This window comes from Diorhabda sublineata, chromosome X (genome assembly GCF_026230105.1).
Source record: "Diorhabda sublineata isolate icDioSubl1.1 chromosome X, icDioSubl1.1, whole genome shotgun sequence".
NCBI classification, from domain to species: domain Eukaryota; kingdom Metazoa; phylum Arthropoda; class Insecta; order Coleoptera; family Chrysomelidae; genus Diorhabda; species Diorhabda sublineata.
The window spans coordinates 14,549,564-14,565,144 of NC_079485.1; the positions used below are offsets into that span (position 1 = coordinate 14,549,564).

The 15,581-nt window shown below is 32.1% G+C and overlaps 1 protein-coding gene and 1 long non-coding RNA gene across 7 annotated transcripts; one reads left to right on the plus strand and one right to left on the minus strand.

Moving 5' to 3' along the window:
* The first annotated feature begins 249 nt into the window (after positions 1-249).
* On the plus strand, positions 250-12,967 carry LOC130451141 (protein disabled). Of its 6 annotated transcripts, XM_056789962.1 has the most exons (15): positions 321-378; positions 479-859; positions 1,084-1,298; positions 1,529-1,807; positions 1,863-2,090; positions 2,222-2,543; positions 4,132-4,782; positions 4,896-5,086; positions 6,403-7,369; positions 9,599-9,829; positions 9,887-10,184; positions 10,245-10,444; positions 10,498-10,719; positions 11,682-12,093; positions 12,143-12,967. In XM_056789962.1, exons 2-15 carry the CDS (start codon positions 823-825, stop codon positions 12,537-12,539), a joined length of 4,650 nt encoding a protein of 1,549 aa, XP_056645940.1. In that variant the 5' UTR covers positions 321-378; positions 479-822; the 3' UTR covers positions 12,540-12,967. The 6 variants fall into 6 exon arrangements, with proteins under 6 accessions (XP_056645937.1, XP_056645941.1, XP_056645938.1 ...); XM_056789959.1 differs by lacking the exon at positions 479-859 and having other exon boundaries at positions 250-378; XM_056789963.1 differs by lacking the exon at positions 479-859 and having other exon boundaries at positions 252-378; positions 4,180-4,782.
* Positions 12,968-14,567: 1,600 nt separating this feature from the next.
* LOC130451151 (uncharacterized) lies at positions 14,568-15,400 on the minus strand. Its single transcript, XR_008910679.1, has 3 exons — positions 15,380-15,400; positions 15,090-15,248; positions 14,568-14,761 (listed from the first exon to the last, which is right to left on the minus strand). It is a non-coding gene; the product is annotated as an uncharacterized LOC130451151 (long non-coding RNA).
* Between the last annotated feature and the right edge of the window lie 181 nt (positions 15,401-15,581).

Below are 15,581 nucleotides of genomic sequence, written 5' to 3' on the forward strand. Positions count from 1 at the left end.
AATTTAAAACATAACCTATATTTATCTTCTTTTTTACAATATGAAAATTCTATAATGTCTTATGATAATGATTTTATTATCAAGTTTACTGTTTATCACTCTCTTATATATAATTGCTATTTTGTATTGTAATTTAAATGAATAAATTTTTTAAATTAACATTGCGATTAGCTCATTTCTAATTTTTTATTTGTTGACAGCTATATATGCATTAATTTTTACGTTGGTATCCCTGTTATTTATTTATTTACAATATTTAAATGTCATTGCATCTATAAACTATAATTTTAGTTTAATTCTTTTAAATGTCCGTAAAAACAAATAAATTGGAGAAAGGAATAGAAAATGTTAATACAAGGAAAATAAATTTACCAAACGGTACTGGAAATACTTTGTTCTGTAATATTTATTAAAATTGCAAGCTTCTTTTTCGAGGATTATAATTTCAACTTTTATATTTGACTAAGTCGTTTTATAGGGTATATTGGTAATTACACTTATTTTCGGAATCGATAAATTTATTTGTCAACCTCTGAGCATGCTCCAGAGTTTGCAAAATTAACATCCCCATGCTACACCCCTGAATGTGGGTAGATCAATGGATTGTTCTAATCAATATGAAGATCGTGCAATTTACAACTATCCTTAATTTACTACAATGAATATCCAATAGTGAACTTCATTTTTTGTTGCAATAAAACCAGTTTTAAGAGAGTTAACAGTATGGAAAGTCAATTAAATGTGATAAATTGTGATTTGTGGATACCAACTGGTCAAATAAGTCTTATTATAGTTTATTGTATGTAGGTCTGTTTTAATAAAATGCAAACTTTACGAAAGAAAACAAGCCCTTTAAAATGTGAGTAAATCTATGCCTTACAAAGTGTCAATGCACCATTTGCATGTTATAAGGAATTATTAATTTCTGATGTAATTGTATGTTTTTAGTATATTAAATAATAAAAACGAATGTAATGCTTGTAGCAAACAATAATATTTGAAAGTGTGATACGTGATACAGCAACTGAATGTTTCGTTTTTTTTTATTCAAATAAATTTAACTGAACCCTAAATATTTTTTAGATAAAAATGAAACGACTAGGTTTTTGGGAGATGGGGTGAGCTTCAAAGCAAAGTTAATAGGTATTTTAGAAGTATCAGAAGCTAGAGGAGATAGAATGTGTCAAGAAGCTTTGTCTGATTTAAAAATAGCCATAAGGGCAGCTGGTGAACATAAGCAAAGGATTACTATTAATATTGCAATTGACGGATTGAGATTGAGGGATGAGAAAACTGGTGTAAGTTTTTGATTGAAAATTTATTTTAAAAATACATATTTCAGCAGCATTATGATATGTCTGGTACTGTATTTCTTCATATTAGGCTTGAAGGACCAGAATATATAATAATTGTGTGTAGTATAAATATCAATAACAATTTTAGAAATTTCAGCTTAATTTTTAATAAAAGTAGTAAAACTATTAAAAAACGAGAGTTTCAATATCAAATTCGTTATTTTGGTTCATAGGACTCACTGTATCACCATCCAGTACACAAAATATCATTTATAGCCCAAGATATGAGTGATTCTCGAGCGTTTGGTTATATTTTCGGTTCGCCTGATACAGGACATCGTTTTTTTGGTATCAAGACTGATAAGGCTGCAAGTCAAGTTGTTATAGCTATGAGAGACCTGTTTCAAGTCGTTTTTGCTCTAAAGAAAAAAGAAATTGAATTAGCAAAGCAACATTTAGATAAATCTTATTATCCAACATCTCCTTTGTTTTCTGATAGCTCCAGTTCGAAAGTAAGTCATTTTATATTTTTAAATACTTGTTATAAAACATTTGGATTCAAATCAGTTGCAGAGTATTCCTAACGTGAGTATAAAATCGTCAACAGAAGCGAAGGTGAATAGTAATACAAGTGAATCAAAATCCACTGGAACGGCTGTAGCAGATTTAGTTGATTTAGAATTAGAATTAAATAGTTTACAACAGGGTTTGAATCAAATGGAAAAAATCACCCCATCAGATCCGTTTGGATCCAAGGATGATCCATTCGGTGACAGTTTCATAAGTTATCCTCCTGTAAGTATAAAATGTTTATCTTATAATTTAGTATTATCAGTTGTCTACTTTGTTTTACCACTACTTTTAATCTTATTTAATATATTTTAGGTTTTAAGTGAATTTTTAATAGTATTAAAAATTTTTTTCAGAAACCTATGCTACCCCCTCCGCCGTCTACAGGTCGAGAACGTACTAGTCGCGTTTCGGAAACCAGTAGCATCTTCAGTCCCAAAACTCCACATACTGGTACAACCATTGATTCAGATAAAAAAAAAGATTTCTCATTCACTCAAGATCTTAGCAGTTCTCACGATGAACCGAGTAGCGGTGATTGGTTCACCCCTTCAGCTGGAAATAGTATTTTTGAAGATTCCACTTCTATTCAGGAGCCTTCCAAAGACGAAAAACACGAGCAAACCAAACAGGAAATTTTGTCGCAATTTGATGTGTTTACAGAACTGGATCCGCTAGGTAAATATTACTTCTAAGTCTTCCTTTCTTTTTATTTTAAGTTAAATATCTTTCTGCATCTTCAAACTTAATTTATAGGAATCTAGTATTTCTATTTATTATTAAAACATATATACTGTCCACTACTCATTCTAATCTACCAATAAAATATTATATATACAGAGTGATCCAGTAATTTGTACATTATTTTCAAGAGCTCATAGTAGTCAAAAAAATTTTTGTGAATTGAGATAAATATCATTTTTCGAAATAAAAACAGTTTTAATCACGGAGTGCATATTTTGGTAGTGACCTTTTAAGGTGTAACACATACTAGAGTTGATTAATTACTTGGGTTCACTTTTCCACAGTAGTTTCCATTCTTTCTTATCCTGTGTCGTTTGTTGTATTTTCTGCTATCTTAATTCCTTCTGTCCAACTCCTTTTCATGGCCAAACCATCTTCCACAATACATATTTACGGCTACAGGCTTGTAAAACTTTTTTTCCTCATCGGTCTTCAACTGCTTCCACAATTCTTCTCCATTGGTTGGGATTCTGTTTCTTTCTACTTATTTACTTATTATTGAAGCCTTTCTAGCTTTTCAGCTGTGAGGCATGTTAGAGTTGAGTTATTACGTGTTTGTTTCCATTCTTTCCTATCCCATGGCCTTTTGTTTAATTTCCTGCCATCTTAATTTCTTCTGTCCAGCTCCTCCTCTGTCTTCCATCTTAATTGTCATTCATCTATTGTATTGTATCTTGATTTATTCTCTATTTTTCTTAGAAATCTCACTTCCCTACTTTGTATTTTGCTTTTCTGTTTCCATGTGTCTCATCCACATGTCAATATGTACTTTTGCGTTGAATAATCTTCCAACTGCTCCATATCTCTCGTTTATCTTTTGTTCCAATCTTCCATCTTGTATTAATGTCATGCCGAGGTATTTGAAGCTTTTGATCTACTCTATATATGATTCTTCTAATTTTACCTTATATGTCGTTTGCTTTCATAGCATAAGATGAATCTTATCCGCACCATGGTATAAATACATTATCTGGTCCTTCGAGCCGGATATGAGGATATATTTATTAAAAACCAAATGTATGGAAACTAAAAAAAATCTTTGATTTTAGTTATTTTGATTTATTGTAGCTCTTTAATTGACAGTTCCTTAAATTCCAACTTGGTAATCAGTCTATTCGTCATATCAGTTGTTAATTTCAATGATGTATCACATGTTGAGACTACTTAATCATATTAATTAATAAGTATATCATTTTAGCTCTTCAATTGCTTTCGGAAATACTGATTATTAGATTATAGTAGTGCTTATCATGTTGTATCACATTATCTGGTCCTTCGAGCCTACAAAACCGGCTCGAAGGACCAGAAAGTTTTAATTCCCGATTATGAATATACTTAAAATTTTATCTAATTTTGCTTTTATTAATATTTTATTTCACTTTATTTTTCCTGTTTATTTTATCTGTGGTAAAATAAAATATTACATTTTTTTTTCAATATTTTAAATTTTTTAGTTTCTCTATTGTTTTTGTTGAGCTCAATTTCGGATTGAAAGAAGAAAAGCTATTTTATTTTACCGTAGGTACGGGTAGAAGTAAGCCATATATTGACAGAAAACATTTCTTTCAAGAACTCAAAAATCCACCAAAAAAAGTGCTAAATGAGATGGTTAGTTCTTCACAAGATCAGAGTTTGTTTACAACAACCCTAAATCAAACTACTGCTAAATCATCAGTCACCATCACGACTTCAGTTCCGCCTGCACAGAACGTTTATTCGTTAGATCCTTTCGGCGAAGATCCCTTTGTTAAGGAAGACCCTTTTGCCGATTCAGATTTTTCGAAACAGGATCCATTCGAAACGGAATTCAGCAACTTTAAAAAGGAAACCGTATTTCAAAGTAATTTATCTAAATCGCCGAGGAGTTGTGCTTTATCATTATTAAGTAACTCTCCTAACACGAAGAGTCTTTCAAAGCAAAATACTATTGATGTCGATAAGTTAACACAGTTTCACGACAACGCTAGCTTGGAAATGTCTTCAGAAAACGAGAGCGCCCCCGAGCCTCCACCAAGACCAACGAATCAACTACTATCGATAAAACCACCTCCTCTACCTCCCAAGAAACAAGTGGATCTCACTACTAAGCCTCCACCTCGACCTCCATACCACACAGATGAATCACCCTATGATTTTATAGATAAGTATGAGACTGCTCCAAATAGCATTCTAGGTAAGTACTTATTTGCAGGACATTAAAAGTTGTGTCAAAATAAACAAAAACTTATTTTTTTTACCTTATACACAGGATTTCAAAAATAATTTTTTCGATTGTTTCAAATATAGGCATGGAAAAAAGTCCCCCACTTCCTGTACCTGCTCGTAAAACAAAATTTGAAATGGAAGCTCCGGAAAGACCGAGAAAACAGTTTCTGTCATCTAGTGCCGAAGATTATTTAACACCGATCACAGTACCGGAAAAATCATCAGGAATATTATTACCGCCGCCTCAGAAAAGTACAAAAACAAATGCTCAGGCTAGTATTAAACATTTTCTGTATAAATTCAAATTTAAATTGCCTGTTCTCACTTTGATATGGTAGGCCAAATGGAATGAAAAACTGAGACATTCATTCAACTCATTGTACTCTAACCTAAAAACTTTTGTTTATACAAAATAAATTCCCACTAATAAAAAAACAAGTGAATCTAACCTCAAACTTTTCAGTCATGTGTCAAATAAGCTGAACTGAGTTATTTACATAAAACAAAGGTGCTAAATCGGTAAAGGGGGAGGTAAATATCTTAATTCATCTCATTTGAGTAAAATTAAATGGGACGCACATTAAACAGGGATTCAGCTGTCAAATGTCAAATTTTTATCACTTTGTCAATTTGAAATTTTCTAATCAATCTATCATCAAAATTCTCATATTTTCTCGCTTTTGATGACATACATGCAATAAAAAAATTGTTGAAACATTTAATAATATCACATGAATTAACTCATTTTTATATGAAACTAGAGTTTTTACTTCAAACTTTACACACCCACGAATAGATGGTGCAAAAAGCAAAGAAAACTAATGATATCATCAAAATATATGTGATATTTATTTAAAAGTATGAAAAAAATGTATTATAGAATTGGCTTGATTCGAATGTTTATTGATTATTATTAATAAGATCAACTATTCCATATATGTTTAGCGATTAATAACAAAAATGCGTTGACGGTCGCGTGGTTAGGTCGACGCCTTGCAGGCAATTGGTCGTCGGTCCAATTCTTTTCGGCAGAGATATGATGACTTTTAAATTTTAGATTAAATTAGATAATTTTCTCAAAGTTTAGAGGTATTATGGGTTTTTTTTGGGAAACAAGTTAATTTTAAAAAATTTTGATGGATTTAGATATTTTTATTGAACCTAAACAGTATTTTCCAGGAAAATTATATCAATTTCTGAAAAGCTTACTAACCTTTTGAATTTTTAGGTTTAATTTTTGTGGTTTCTCAAACATTTGGTAACTTACTGGTTTTATTAGAAAATTTTTCTCAAAGTTTGATGAGGTTTGGATATTTTTAAGAAATTTAAACATTTCTTCAAAAGCTTACCATTATTTTTAAGAACTTTATTGGTGTCCAATCCTTTAAATAATTTGGTATTTTTTCTTTTAGTTTATTACGAGAAATATGAGTCCGGATTTTTTTTGGAAAATTCGAGTGATTTCTAAAAACCAAGCAATGTTGTAGATTTTTTGTAGTAAATTTAAACAATTTGTGACAAGTTTTATACCCTTTCATTTTTTATTTTCAAAATTTGTATGTTTTGATTTTGTTTCTGTGTATTACAGTTGAATATTTCGTCATTTCTGGACACAAAAAAAGAGAATCCATCTCTGGAAGGATTAGATATCACACTGAGCCAACTGACATTGAGCGGTCTGAACGAATTAGCACAGAAACTGAAAATACCAGCTGCCCAACTTAGCAATATGACCTTGGTGCAATTAACAAATTTTTTATCAAATTTTATTAAATCTAACAACAGCGTAGTGCCTCCAACCACAAAAACGGAAAGCGAAGTTGGCTATTCAAATAATTTTGCTGATTTTTCCAATTTCAAACCGGATTTTGCAACGAATTTTTCCAATTCGAATCCCACCGATACCACATACGATCGATACGCTGTATTCAGAGAATTGATGCAAGAAGAAATCAAGCAAACAAAAATAGATTCGGAACCAGAAGAAATATTTGAAGAAAAAGAAAAGCTGGAGAATTCCATAAATAGTAACGTGAACTTGGATTTGAAACCATTGAACGAAGAACCTTCCAAAAGCGCCGATCGGTACGCCGCTTTAAGAGAAATAGTGGACAGCGAATTAAAACAGACAGAACATAAAGAAGAAATAAACAAAAATGAAGATGTAGAAATAACCGAAGAAGAAAATATATTGAATAACGAAAATATAAATAATACTGAAACCCTGAATATTATTAACGAAGAAAATAAATTCCAAAAAGAAATAAATGATAAAGAAGAAAATTCGACGGTTAAATCTAATATTATTGAATATATAACACCCCTTGAGGTAAAAAACGATGAAGCTATTATATCACCTATTAAACAGTCTTTAAAGTCACCGGTTAAATCCAGTGTAATGAAAAGTCCTGTTCCGAATGCTATAACAGAAATCGTACAGAGTAATACCCGCTTAACGTCCGGTTCTTTATCGGACGTTGTCAGTGGCAGTTCTCCTGAAATCGACAACACTGCCAGTAACTCTGATATCGGTAAAAAGATGACGGACGCTACAGGTGAGTCGACATTGGGGTAATTATAAGCAGCTGTATGAAATTGGCAGTGCAGAATGGGCAAAATTTGTAGCTAATTAGTTGCTAAAGAATCGATTGTGTTGCTCAATCCAGTCTTCAAAAATCGTGAACAATATGACATTAAATCAATAGCTGAATATCAGAGCAATAGGTAAAAATTAAAAAAAAAATCGAAATTTGTTGCTAATTAGTTGTTAAAAAAATCAATTATGTTGCTTAATCCGGCCGTAGAAAATTGATAACCATATGACGTTGAACTGGCAGTAACAATAGCTAAATATCAGAGAAATAGGCAAAATTAAAAACAAATTTAATCGAAATTTGTTGCTAATTGGTTGATGCAAAATAATTTTGTTGCTAATTAGTCGACATATAATAATGTAATTTGACGTTAAATTGGCAATTAAATATTAGAGAAATAGGCGAAATTGAAAAAAATAATCGAAATTTTTTGCTACGTTGTTGACGCAAAATAGTTTTGTTGCTAATTAGTCGACGTAAAATAGTTTTGTTGCTTAATATGGTGTCAAAAAATTTACGATAATATGATGTAATTTGCAATAAAATATCTGAGAAATAGGCAAAATTAAATAAATAATCGAAATTTGAGGCTAATTAGTCGACGCAAAATAGTTTTGTTACATAATCTTGTGTCAAAAAATTGATAATAATGTAATTTGCAATTAAATATAAGAGAAATAGGCTAAAATAAAAAAATAATCGAAATTTGTTGCTAATTAGCTGACGCAAAATAGTTTTCTGGTTTAATCTGATGTCAAAATATTGACACTAATGTAATTTACCGTTAAACTGGCAATTAAATATCGGAGAAATAGAAAAAATTTTGAAAAATTATCGAAATTTGTTGCTAATTAGTTATCAGATAATCGAATTTTTGGACTCTGTCTGATCTCAAAAAATCTACAATAATATAAAGTAATACTTACACTAAATATCAGAGAAAAAGGCAAAATTTAGAAAAGTAATAAAAAGTTGTTACTAATTATTTTTCAGATAATCGAATTATTGGCATTCTCCGATCCCAAAAAAATCGACAATTATATAAAGTAATACTGGCACTAACAATAGCTGAATTTAAAAAAATAATTAAAATTGACTTTTTTTGACAATTAGTTGACGCAAAATACTTTTGTTGGTTAATCTGATGTCAATTTTTTGACAATAATGTAATTTGACGTTAAATTGGCAATAACATTAACTAAATATCAGCAATAGGCCAAAATAGTCAACTTTGTTGCTAATCAGTTGCTCAAATATCAATTTAGGTGCGTCACTCAAAAAATCGAAACTTAATGTCAAACTAGCAATAATAATTCCTTAATATTATATTTGTTTCAATTAGCAACCAGTTATAGAACCGGAGATCGTATGAGCTGCTAATCGATAACCAGAATAAACCAGAAATCTGTTGCTAGTCCTTGAATTATCAACAACAATAATTGCTCTGATCAGCAACACATTTCCATTTACTACGGAAAAATTGACAGCTAAGCTGGCTTCTAATTTGATTAAAAAAAATTCGTTATAGTAGGGTCTTTCAGCTACAAATTTGATCTGTTTTCAGGTTAGGATTTTCTAATATTAATTTTATGGACGTTGAATGTCAAACAAGTATTGTTGATTTTTTAGGACTGAATTGAGCACTAAATCGATATTTCAGCTACTAATTACCAACAATTTTTTCACTATTTTCTTAAATTCAGCCTATTTTGCATTACCAATCTCATGTAGCTTGTCTTGGAGTCACTTTACAGAAGTCATACTGGAGATTTTTCCACTAAATTTGAGAAAAATTGATTTTATAGTTTGAAATTAATTCAAAATAAGTTTTTAGTATTTATTGTTTTTGCCCACTGTGTATTTCCTATTCTCAATATATTCGACTGTTTTTAAAAACGTATAATTGTGTTTCAAAGTTAGGGTATTTCAGCTTGAATCTGGGGATTTCAAAATAGACCTAGGGGAAAGTATTTTAAACCGGTTGGCACCACTGCTTTGCAGTGTCGTAGCTATGGACTTGTAAGCCACTTTTAAATGCTATGCCCCCACGTTATTATACATAACAAGAAAATTATGGCCCTTGAATCCTCATCTCAAAACTGAATGAATATGTTCATTCCAAAATAATCCAAAAAAATATTTTACTGTGCATGGTATTAACTTTCTAACTGTTGGTTTTAAAATGTTTAGCTGAATCATGGGCGATATTCGACCAAGAATCAAATCAGTTGGAATCAGTAAAAGAAAAGCAAGCAGTACAAAGCGAAGAAGGAGTATCTCCTTGGTCCAGTGATTCCAAAGAATTTGGAGAAGCTTCGCCACCAGGATGGATAAATAAAGATTCTGGTAGTGGAACCGAACAGTTTCCTCGAAAGAGAAGGGACCAAGATGGGTGGTGGGATACAGCTGCAGAATCAGAAGGTAACAAAAATTATAGTTATAATAATATTTCCACATCTTGATCTAATGCATTTCCAGCTCGATATTATCCTGCGAATCGTCGTTCTACTGACAGCTTCGACGAAGAATATTACGAGTGCTACGACCGACCGAGAAGACGTCGTCAGCAAAGTAACTGGCAACACGGTAATCAAGCAGCTGGTGGGCACTCTTCCAGTTCAAGAGACGTCAGTCCGTGGGAGGAAGAACCGCACAGACGTGATATTCGAGAGATGAGGGATCCTCGAACTGTATACAGGCATCCTAGAACTCATTCTTTCGAAAGGAGAAGAGACAGGAGAGTTACTGACAGTTGGGACGAAGACGACGATTACGAGTGAGTGTTCCTACTCCAAACTTATTCTTCACCATCTGATTATGTTTTTTTTTTATTTAGATACGAAGATGATCATTCTTCTAGACATTGGGAGAGACACGGATCCAGAGAAACCGATAGAGATAGTAGACATAGCGTTGGCAACAGAGAACATGATAGCGATAGATGGTGTGACGAGAGGAGTGAAGATAGAAGACATAGAAGAAGAAGAGATCCCAGAGATCGTTGGTGTTGTCCCGATTGGGATCAAACAGGTCAAGGTAGGATATTTAATAACTAATTTACTCCTACTTTACATTGTCTTTTGATATAGAAAAGCCCCGGTATGGTAGATGGCGTGATCATAAGACTGAAGAGAGGTACTATAGTAGAGAATCTCAAGAATCTCCATGGGAAGATGAATATTCAAATGATCCCGAAGATTCGCCTCATTTTGTTACTAGTTCTAAAAGAAATTGGAAACAACGACCTAGTAGTGCTTCGGAAATTGACAGAAAAACGGGAGATATAAAATCCAGACACTACCTTGCTACAGGTAAACCTGTCAACAAAACTCCTTTTTATTTATATATTCCTCTAATCCTTTTTATCCTTCTACATTTGTTAAAACTTTCCACACATTCACAAAGCATTATATTACCTCTACATTCCTTTTAGACTCTCCTCATAATTTTTTCTATATTCCTCCAAGAGTTTTATTCCACTATATATTTTAATACTTTACATCCCTCCCCCCTCATTCATAAAGCATTTTATTACCTCTACATTCCTTTTAGACTCTTCTCATCATTTCCCCAATCTCTGTAATCTTTTCAATTACTCTTATTTCTTATCATCCTCCTCCCCTCGTTTTTCCTAGCTTTCTTGTGTCGATTCTTTCTTTCCCTATTCCCTCAACCTCCTACCGCTTCATATTTTTTTCCATTCCATTATTTCCTGCCTGAATCTCTAATCGTTTTGATTGCCCGGAATTTATTTTAGACACTCTTCGTGCTTTCCCAATTTTTCTTGAATTTTTTCGATCCCCCTAAATTTCTTTTTAACCCTTTTCCATTCGTGCTACGACCATTTTAGTCATTTCTCATCTCTCTCCCTTTCTTCCTTCCTTCCTGAAACTCCTACCATTTCTATCCCTCTACATTTTTCAACACTTTCCATCTTTTCTCCAACCGTTTCTTCTCAATCCAGTCATTTCTCATTTTTCTCCCTCCTTCCTTGGTTATTTTTTAACCATTTCGATTGCTAAATTTTTCTTTTCGGCCATTTCCTGTTGGTTTCTCTTCTACCATAATTCCCAATCTCTCTCCATCCATTACTATCTGTTTTAATTGCTTTTATACAACGTTTTGCTATTTATAATGGAAATTTGGCGTTCTGGAATTTTGATTTGAACGTTCTTGATGCTTCCAGAGGTTTTTAGACCAATTATTTCTTTAAAATGTCTCTACAGTAAATCTTCTTATTTCTGTTTAGTGATAATTATTATATAAATTGTAGGAGGTAGTGATGGAGAACGAGATAGAAGATACAAACCCAGTAGACGATCTCGTAGCAGAGATTCTCAATATTCTGAACCACCACATAGACATAAACCCGATGCGGTACCATCGATCAAAACTACACACCGATACAAATTTCCCGAAGACCCAGTTATGTTGAAGAAGATTCAGTCTGAATTTAAATTAGATTCTAGCAAAAAAACTTCAACGCTTTCCCGAAAAAAAATAAAAGAAAGTCTCAAAACGGAAGAAAGTTTGCCCGGTACTTTTCCGAGGAAATCCAGCAGCCGCGGAAAGCTAGTTTTCGAAAACGATTTCGTTTCGCCGGAACCCAGTCCAATTTTAACGACGAAGTTGACATCGAAAATCAATTTCGAAAAGGATTTTGAAAAATCTCTACCATTAGAAAGGTAATTATTATTTTTTCCTGTATATTTTTTTGTAATTGAGTTATTTTAGCGTTCGCGATAGACCTAGACCTGCGACGAAACTATCTCCACGTTATCAAAAATCAAAATCTCATTTCGAAGATGATTTCTCGCCGACAGAAAAAGTCGAACTGGACGACAACATATCCAGTATCAAAGAAGAAGCGGATCGCGAAGACGAGGACGAATTCAGCACCAGTAATTTCGAAAACGCTTCGAACGGTCGTAAGAAGATACTATCCAAAAGCAGATTCGCTTCTGGTTTAAGAACGGACGTTAATCTGAAGAAATCCGAATCAGTGAACATCTTCGCCAGAGAGGACGATCCCTTCGATGACGATTTCTTTTGCGGCGAAGACACCGAAAGGGAACTGAAAACTTCGCCGAGAACCACTGAATTACGATGGACTGACAATTTTGAAAACTAGATATTTTTTTTTAATTGATTTCAGGTCACTATGCTATTTAATTCTTCTATTGAATTCATATTTTCCAAAGGTTATAACTGTAGTGATCTGATCTCTGAAATTTTTAATTTGAAAAGAATCAAATTCTTAAAAATGTTTGAAGAAAACAAAATAGATAATTAAGTGATAAACGAGTTGATATTATTTTATATTTTAGATAAATTTTCACCTTTCCTTGAATTTTAACATTGTTATATGTTAGAGCCATGACAAAAAACGTATTCACTCATTTATAGTTTAATAATTTATATGATGTAGTTAAGTGTGACTATATTTTAAAAAAATATAATGGAACTTTTTTTTTTATGTTAATTCTATTTTATTTATTGATATTTGTACCTAATACCTCCCGGTTCTTTTTTTTTTAATATAATTTTTATTTTGCTGTTTCTCTGTGTTTAATTCACCTTGGAACTACATCGGGGTCAAAATATGATCTAATAGCAGAAAGATGAACTGTGACCGTCTTTGGGGCATCCCCACTACAGGCAGTTATCCTCAAACCTTGCCGATTAAATCGTTTATCTGCAATCAAACGATCTTAATTCAGATAGTGACTTTATGTCCATTTCGTCAGCTAGTCGAATTTTTTCAAAAAAACTGACGATGAGGGGCCAACAGTCATAGGTTGATCTAACTTAATGAACCTACCAGAGTTTCCGATCGAGACGGTGACTTTGTTAGCCTCTCATAGGCGAGCGGCAACCACCCCCAAAAATGCATGGCAGTGAGTACTGAGAATGGTCGATCTACATGTTTTCGAGGTCGCTGAATCCGAATATTAAATTTGGGGAAAATTTGTCAAAATATGGATATATTTTCGATAATTATTTGATCAAGTTTGAAACCTCAATTCTATCCACCCTATCGACATCCCAATTTTATTCTACATACAATTAAGCTTCGTAAACACTCTCCTAAAATTTCAGCACAATACACCAATTATTTAGATGTTGAAGATTTTTCATCTAAAAAATTTCTTTAAATTAATATAAATACTTTAATTATTTAAATTGTTATAAAATACCACATGAATAAAATATCAAATAATAAGTAGTTCAAGTGGATATTGATCTCGAACTTCTATAAGGAAAAGACGTGTCTTGGTGGCTGATTTGACAGGCTTGCACTTCTCCAAAGAAATGAGTTCTGATAAATTGACGTTTTTGCAGATACTGCTCTAGGTAGGATTGTGTTGGACATCTAAGCATCTGCCGTGGTGGTATTGGTTAAACAATTGAAAGCTGTTGTATAATATAAAGGTTTTTATAGTATTAAAAAGAGCTTAAAGTTTTTGTGAGGCTGTCTTAGCTAGTTCAAACACGTGACTTTGCTCGATGTGTTGCAAATACTGCTCTAGGTGGGATTATGTTGGACAGCTCGGAAGGGCAATTGAATCAGGTCTACGACCTTTCTACCGTCCAAGTTTATAGACAAATCTGGATCGCCTATGAATCTAATTGAGTCGAGCATCTTCGGAGTCAAACTCCAAATGAGCAAACGACTTCAAAGATAGTTGAATCTGGACCTTGTACAGAGTTGGAATCTGTTGCATAGTATAAAGGTTTTTTGGTATTGAAAAGGGCTTGATGTGTTACATACAGGGTGATTGATTAGTATCACAGAGTTCTGAACTCTTTGAGATATCACAAGACACAAGATTATAAATAATTTTAAAATATGAGGACTAATGATGGTTATAATCCTTCAAATTGATATCTCAAAGAATACAAGAGGTACTGAACTTTATCAAAATAACCAAACACCATGTATATTCTATAAAAAATCATTATGTGTACCCATGTTCCTTTTTTTATAGAACTTTCTCTATAATTGCAAGTTTTAATTAGAAACCCCTCAAATTCAGTTTTTTCTTTTGTCTTATTCTAAGCAAAACAAATTTTTCAGATTGGAAAAAAAAACTTTTATTAATAACACATTTTTAACAATACCCAAAATTATAATGAACGTACTTTCTAAAATTGCCTTAATTCATGAACATTTTCAACAATCAAATGTAATCAATCAATTTTCATGATTGAAATATAAATAAAAAATTTTTTCAATGTGAAATTTTTTGAGCACGAATAAAATCCAAAACATTTATCAAAACCATTACATGATTGACAGTGAGAATGTTGTATAGAATAATTTCCCCTTCCGAATTGAAAAGTATCAACGCCCTGGAACAAGAAATATTTATTCTTCTATTTTATAGTTTAAATATTTCAGGCCGCCATATTACGTGCAGTCATAGGTATAAAATAAACACTGAAAATATGATACAAAGTAAATACGACAATTTCTCTCTCAGTTATTCTAAAATAAAAGTTGATTGTAGGCCACGATAAATCACAAACGTGTAATTCGAATCAATTAACAAACACATATCGTTATAAACAATATAACAAACCTTCCATTCACCTTGTAGATATGGTTTTATCAAACTCCTTCTGATTGAGACCCCTCAACTTCAATCAATACCCTAAATCGAAAATTTGAGTTACTTACCTGTAAGAATGTTGTAAGTTGGGATGTTTCACATTGAACAATTGGCAGATCTTAAGGTCAGAATCTCCAATTTAGGAAAATGATAATTTATCTATAGATTTATTTTTTTACGTTCACGTTCACAAAGCTTATGAGCATAAACACAATCGACGGAACAGCCTACAACATTAGTATTGCATCATTGAAGCTCTTCAAAATGTTTATGGAAAAATTCTATTTCCAAAGAGGGTGCAACATGAATTGAAAAATAATTTATTATAATATAAATAATCTATATAAAAGATTCTTACCAATAAAATGGATAAAAGAATATCAAAAAATAATTTCCAATGAAATCATTTGAATTGATAGTTATAAATTTTTCATTAAAATATGCATCAGCTGACCATGGAGGAACTATAATAAAAAAAACTTATATTAATATACAGAGTTCAATCCTAATGCACTTTATTATGAACGAAGTCCCAAAACCCCCCAGCCTTGTCAAAACTA

What these genes read in the sequence shown, in the direction of transcription:
- LOC130451141 (XM_056789959.1), top strand. Translation starts at nt 306, where the DNA reads ATGTCCGTAAAAACAAATAAATTGGAGAAAGGAATAGAAAATGTTAAT. An exon ending in TACAGAACTGGATCCGCTAG is followed by an intron (nt 2,544 to 4,131) that starts GTAAATATTACT and finishes ATTTTACCGTAG; the next exon opens with GTACGGGTAGAAGTAAGCCA. An exon ending in TGCTCCAAATAGCATTCTAG is followed by an intron (nt 4,783 to 4,895) that starts GTAAGTACTTAT and finishes TTTCAAATATAG; the next exon opens with GCATGGAAAAAAGTCCCCCA.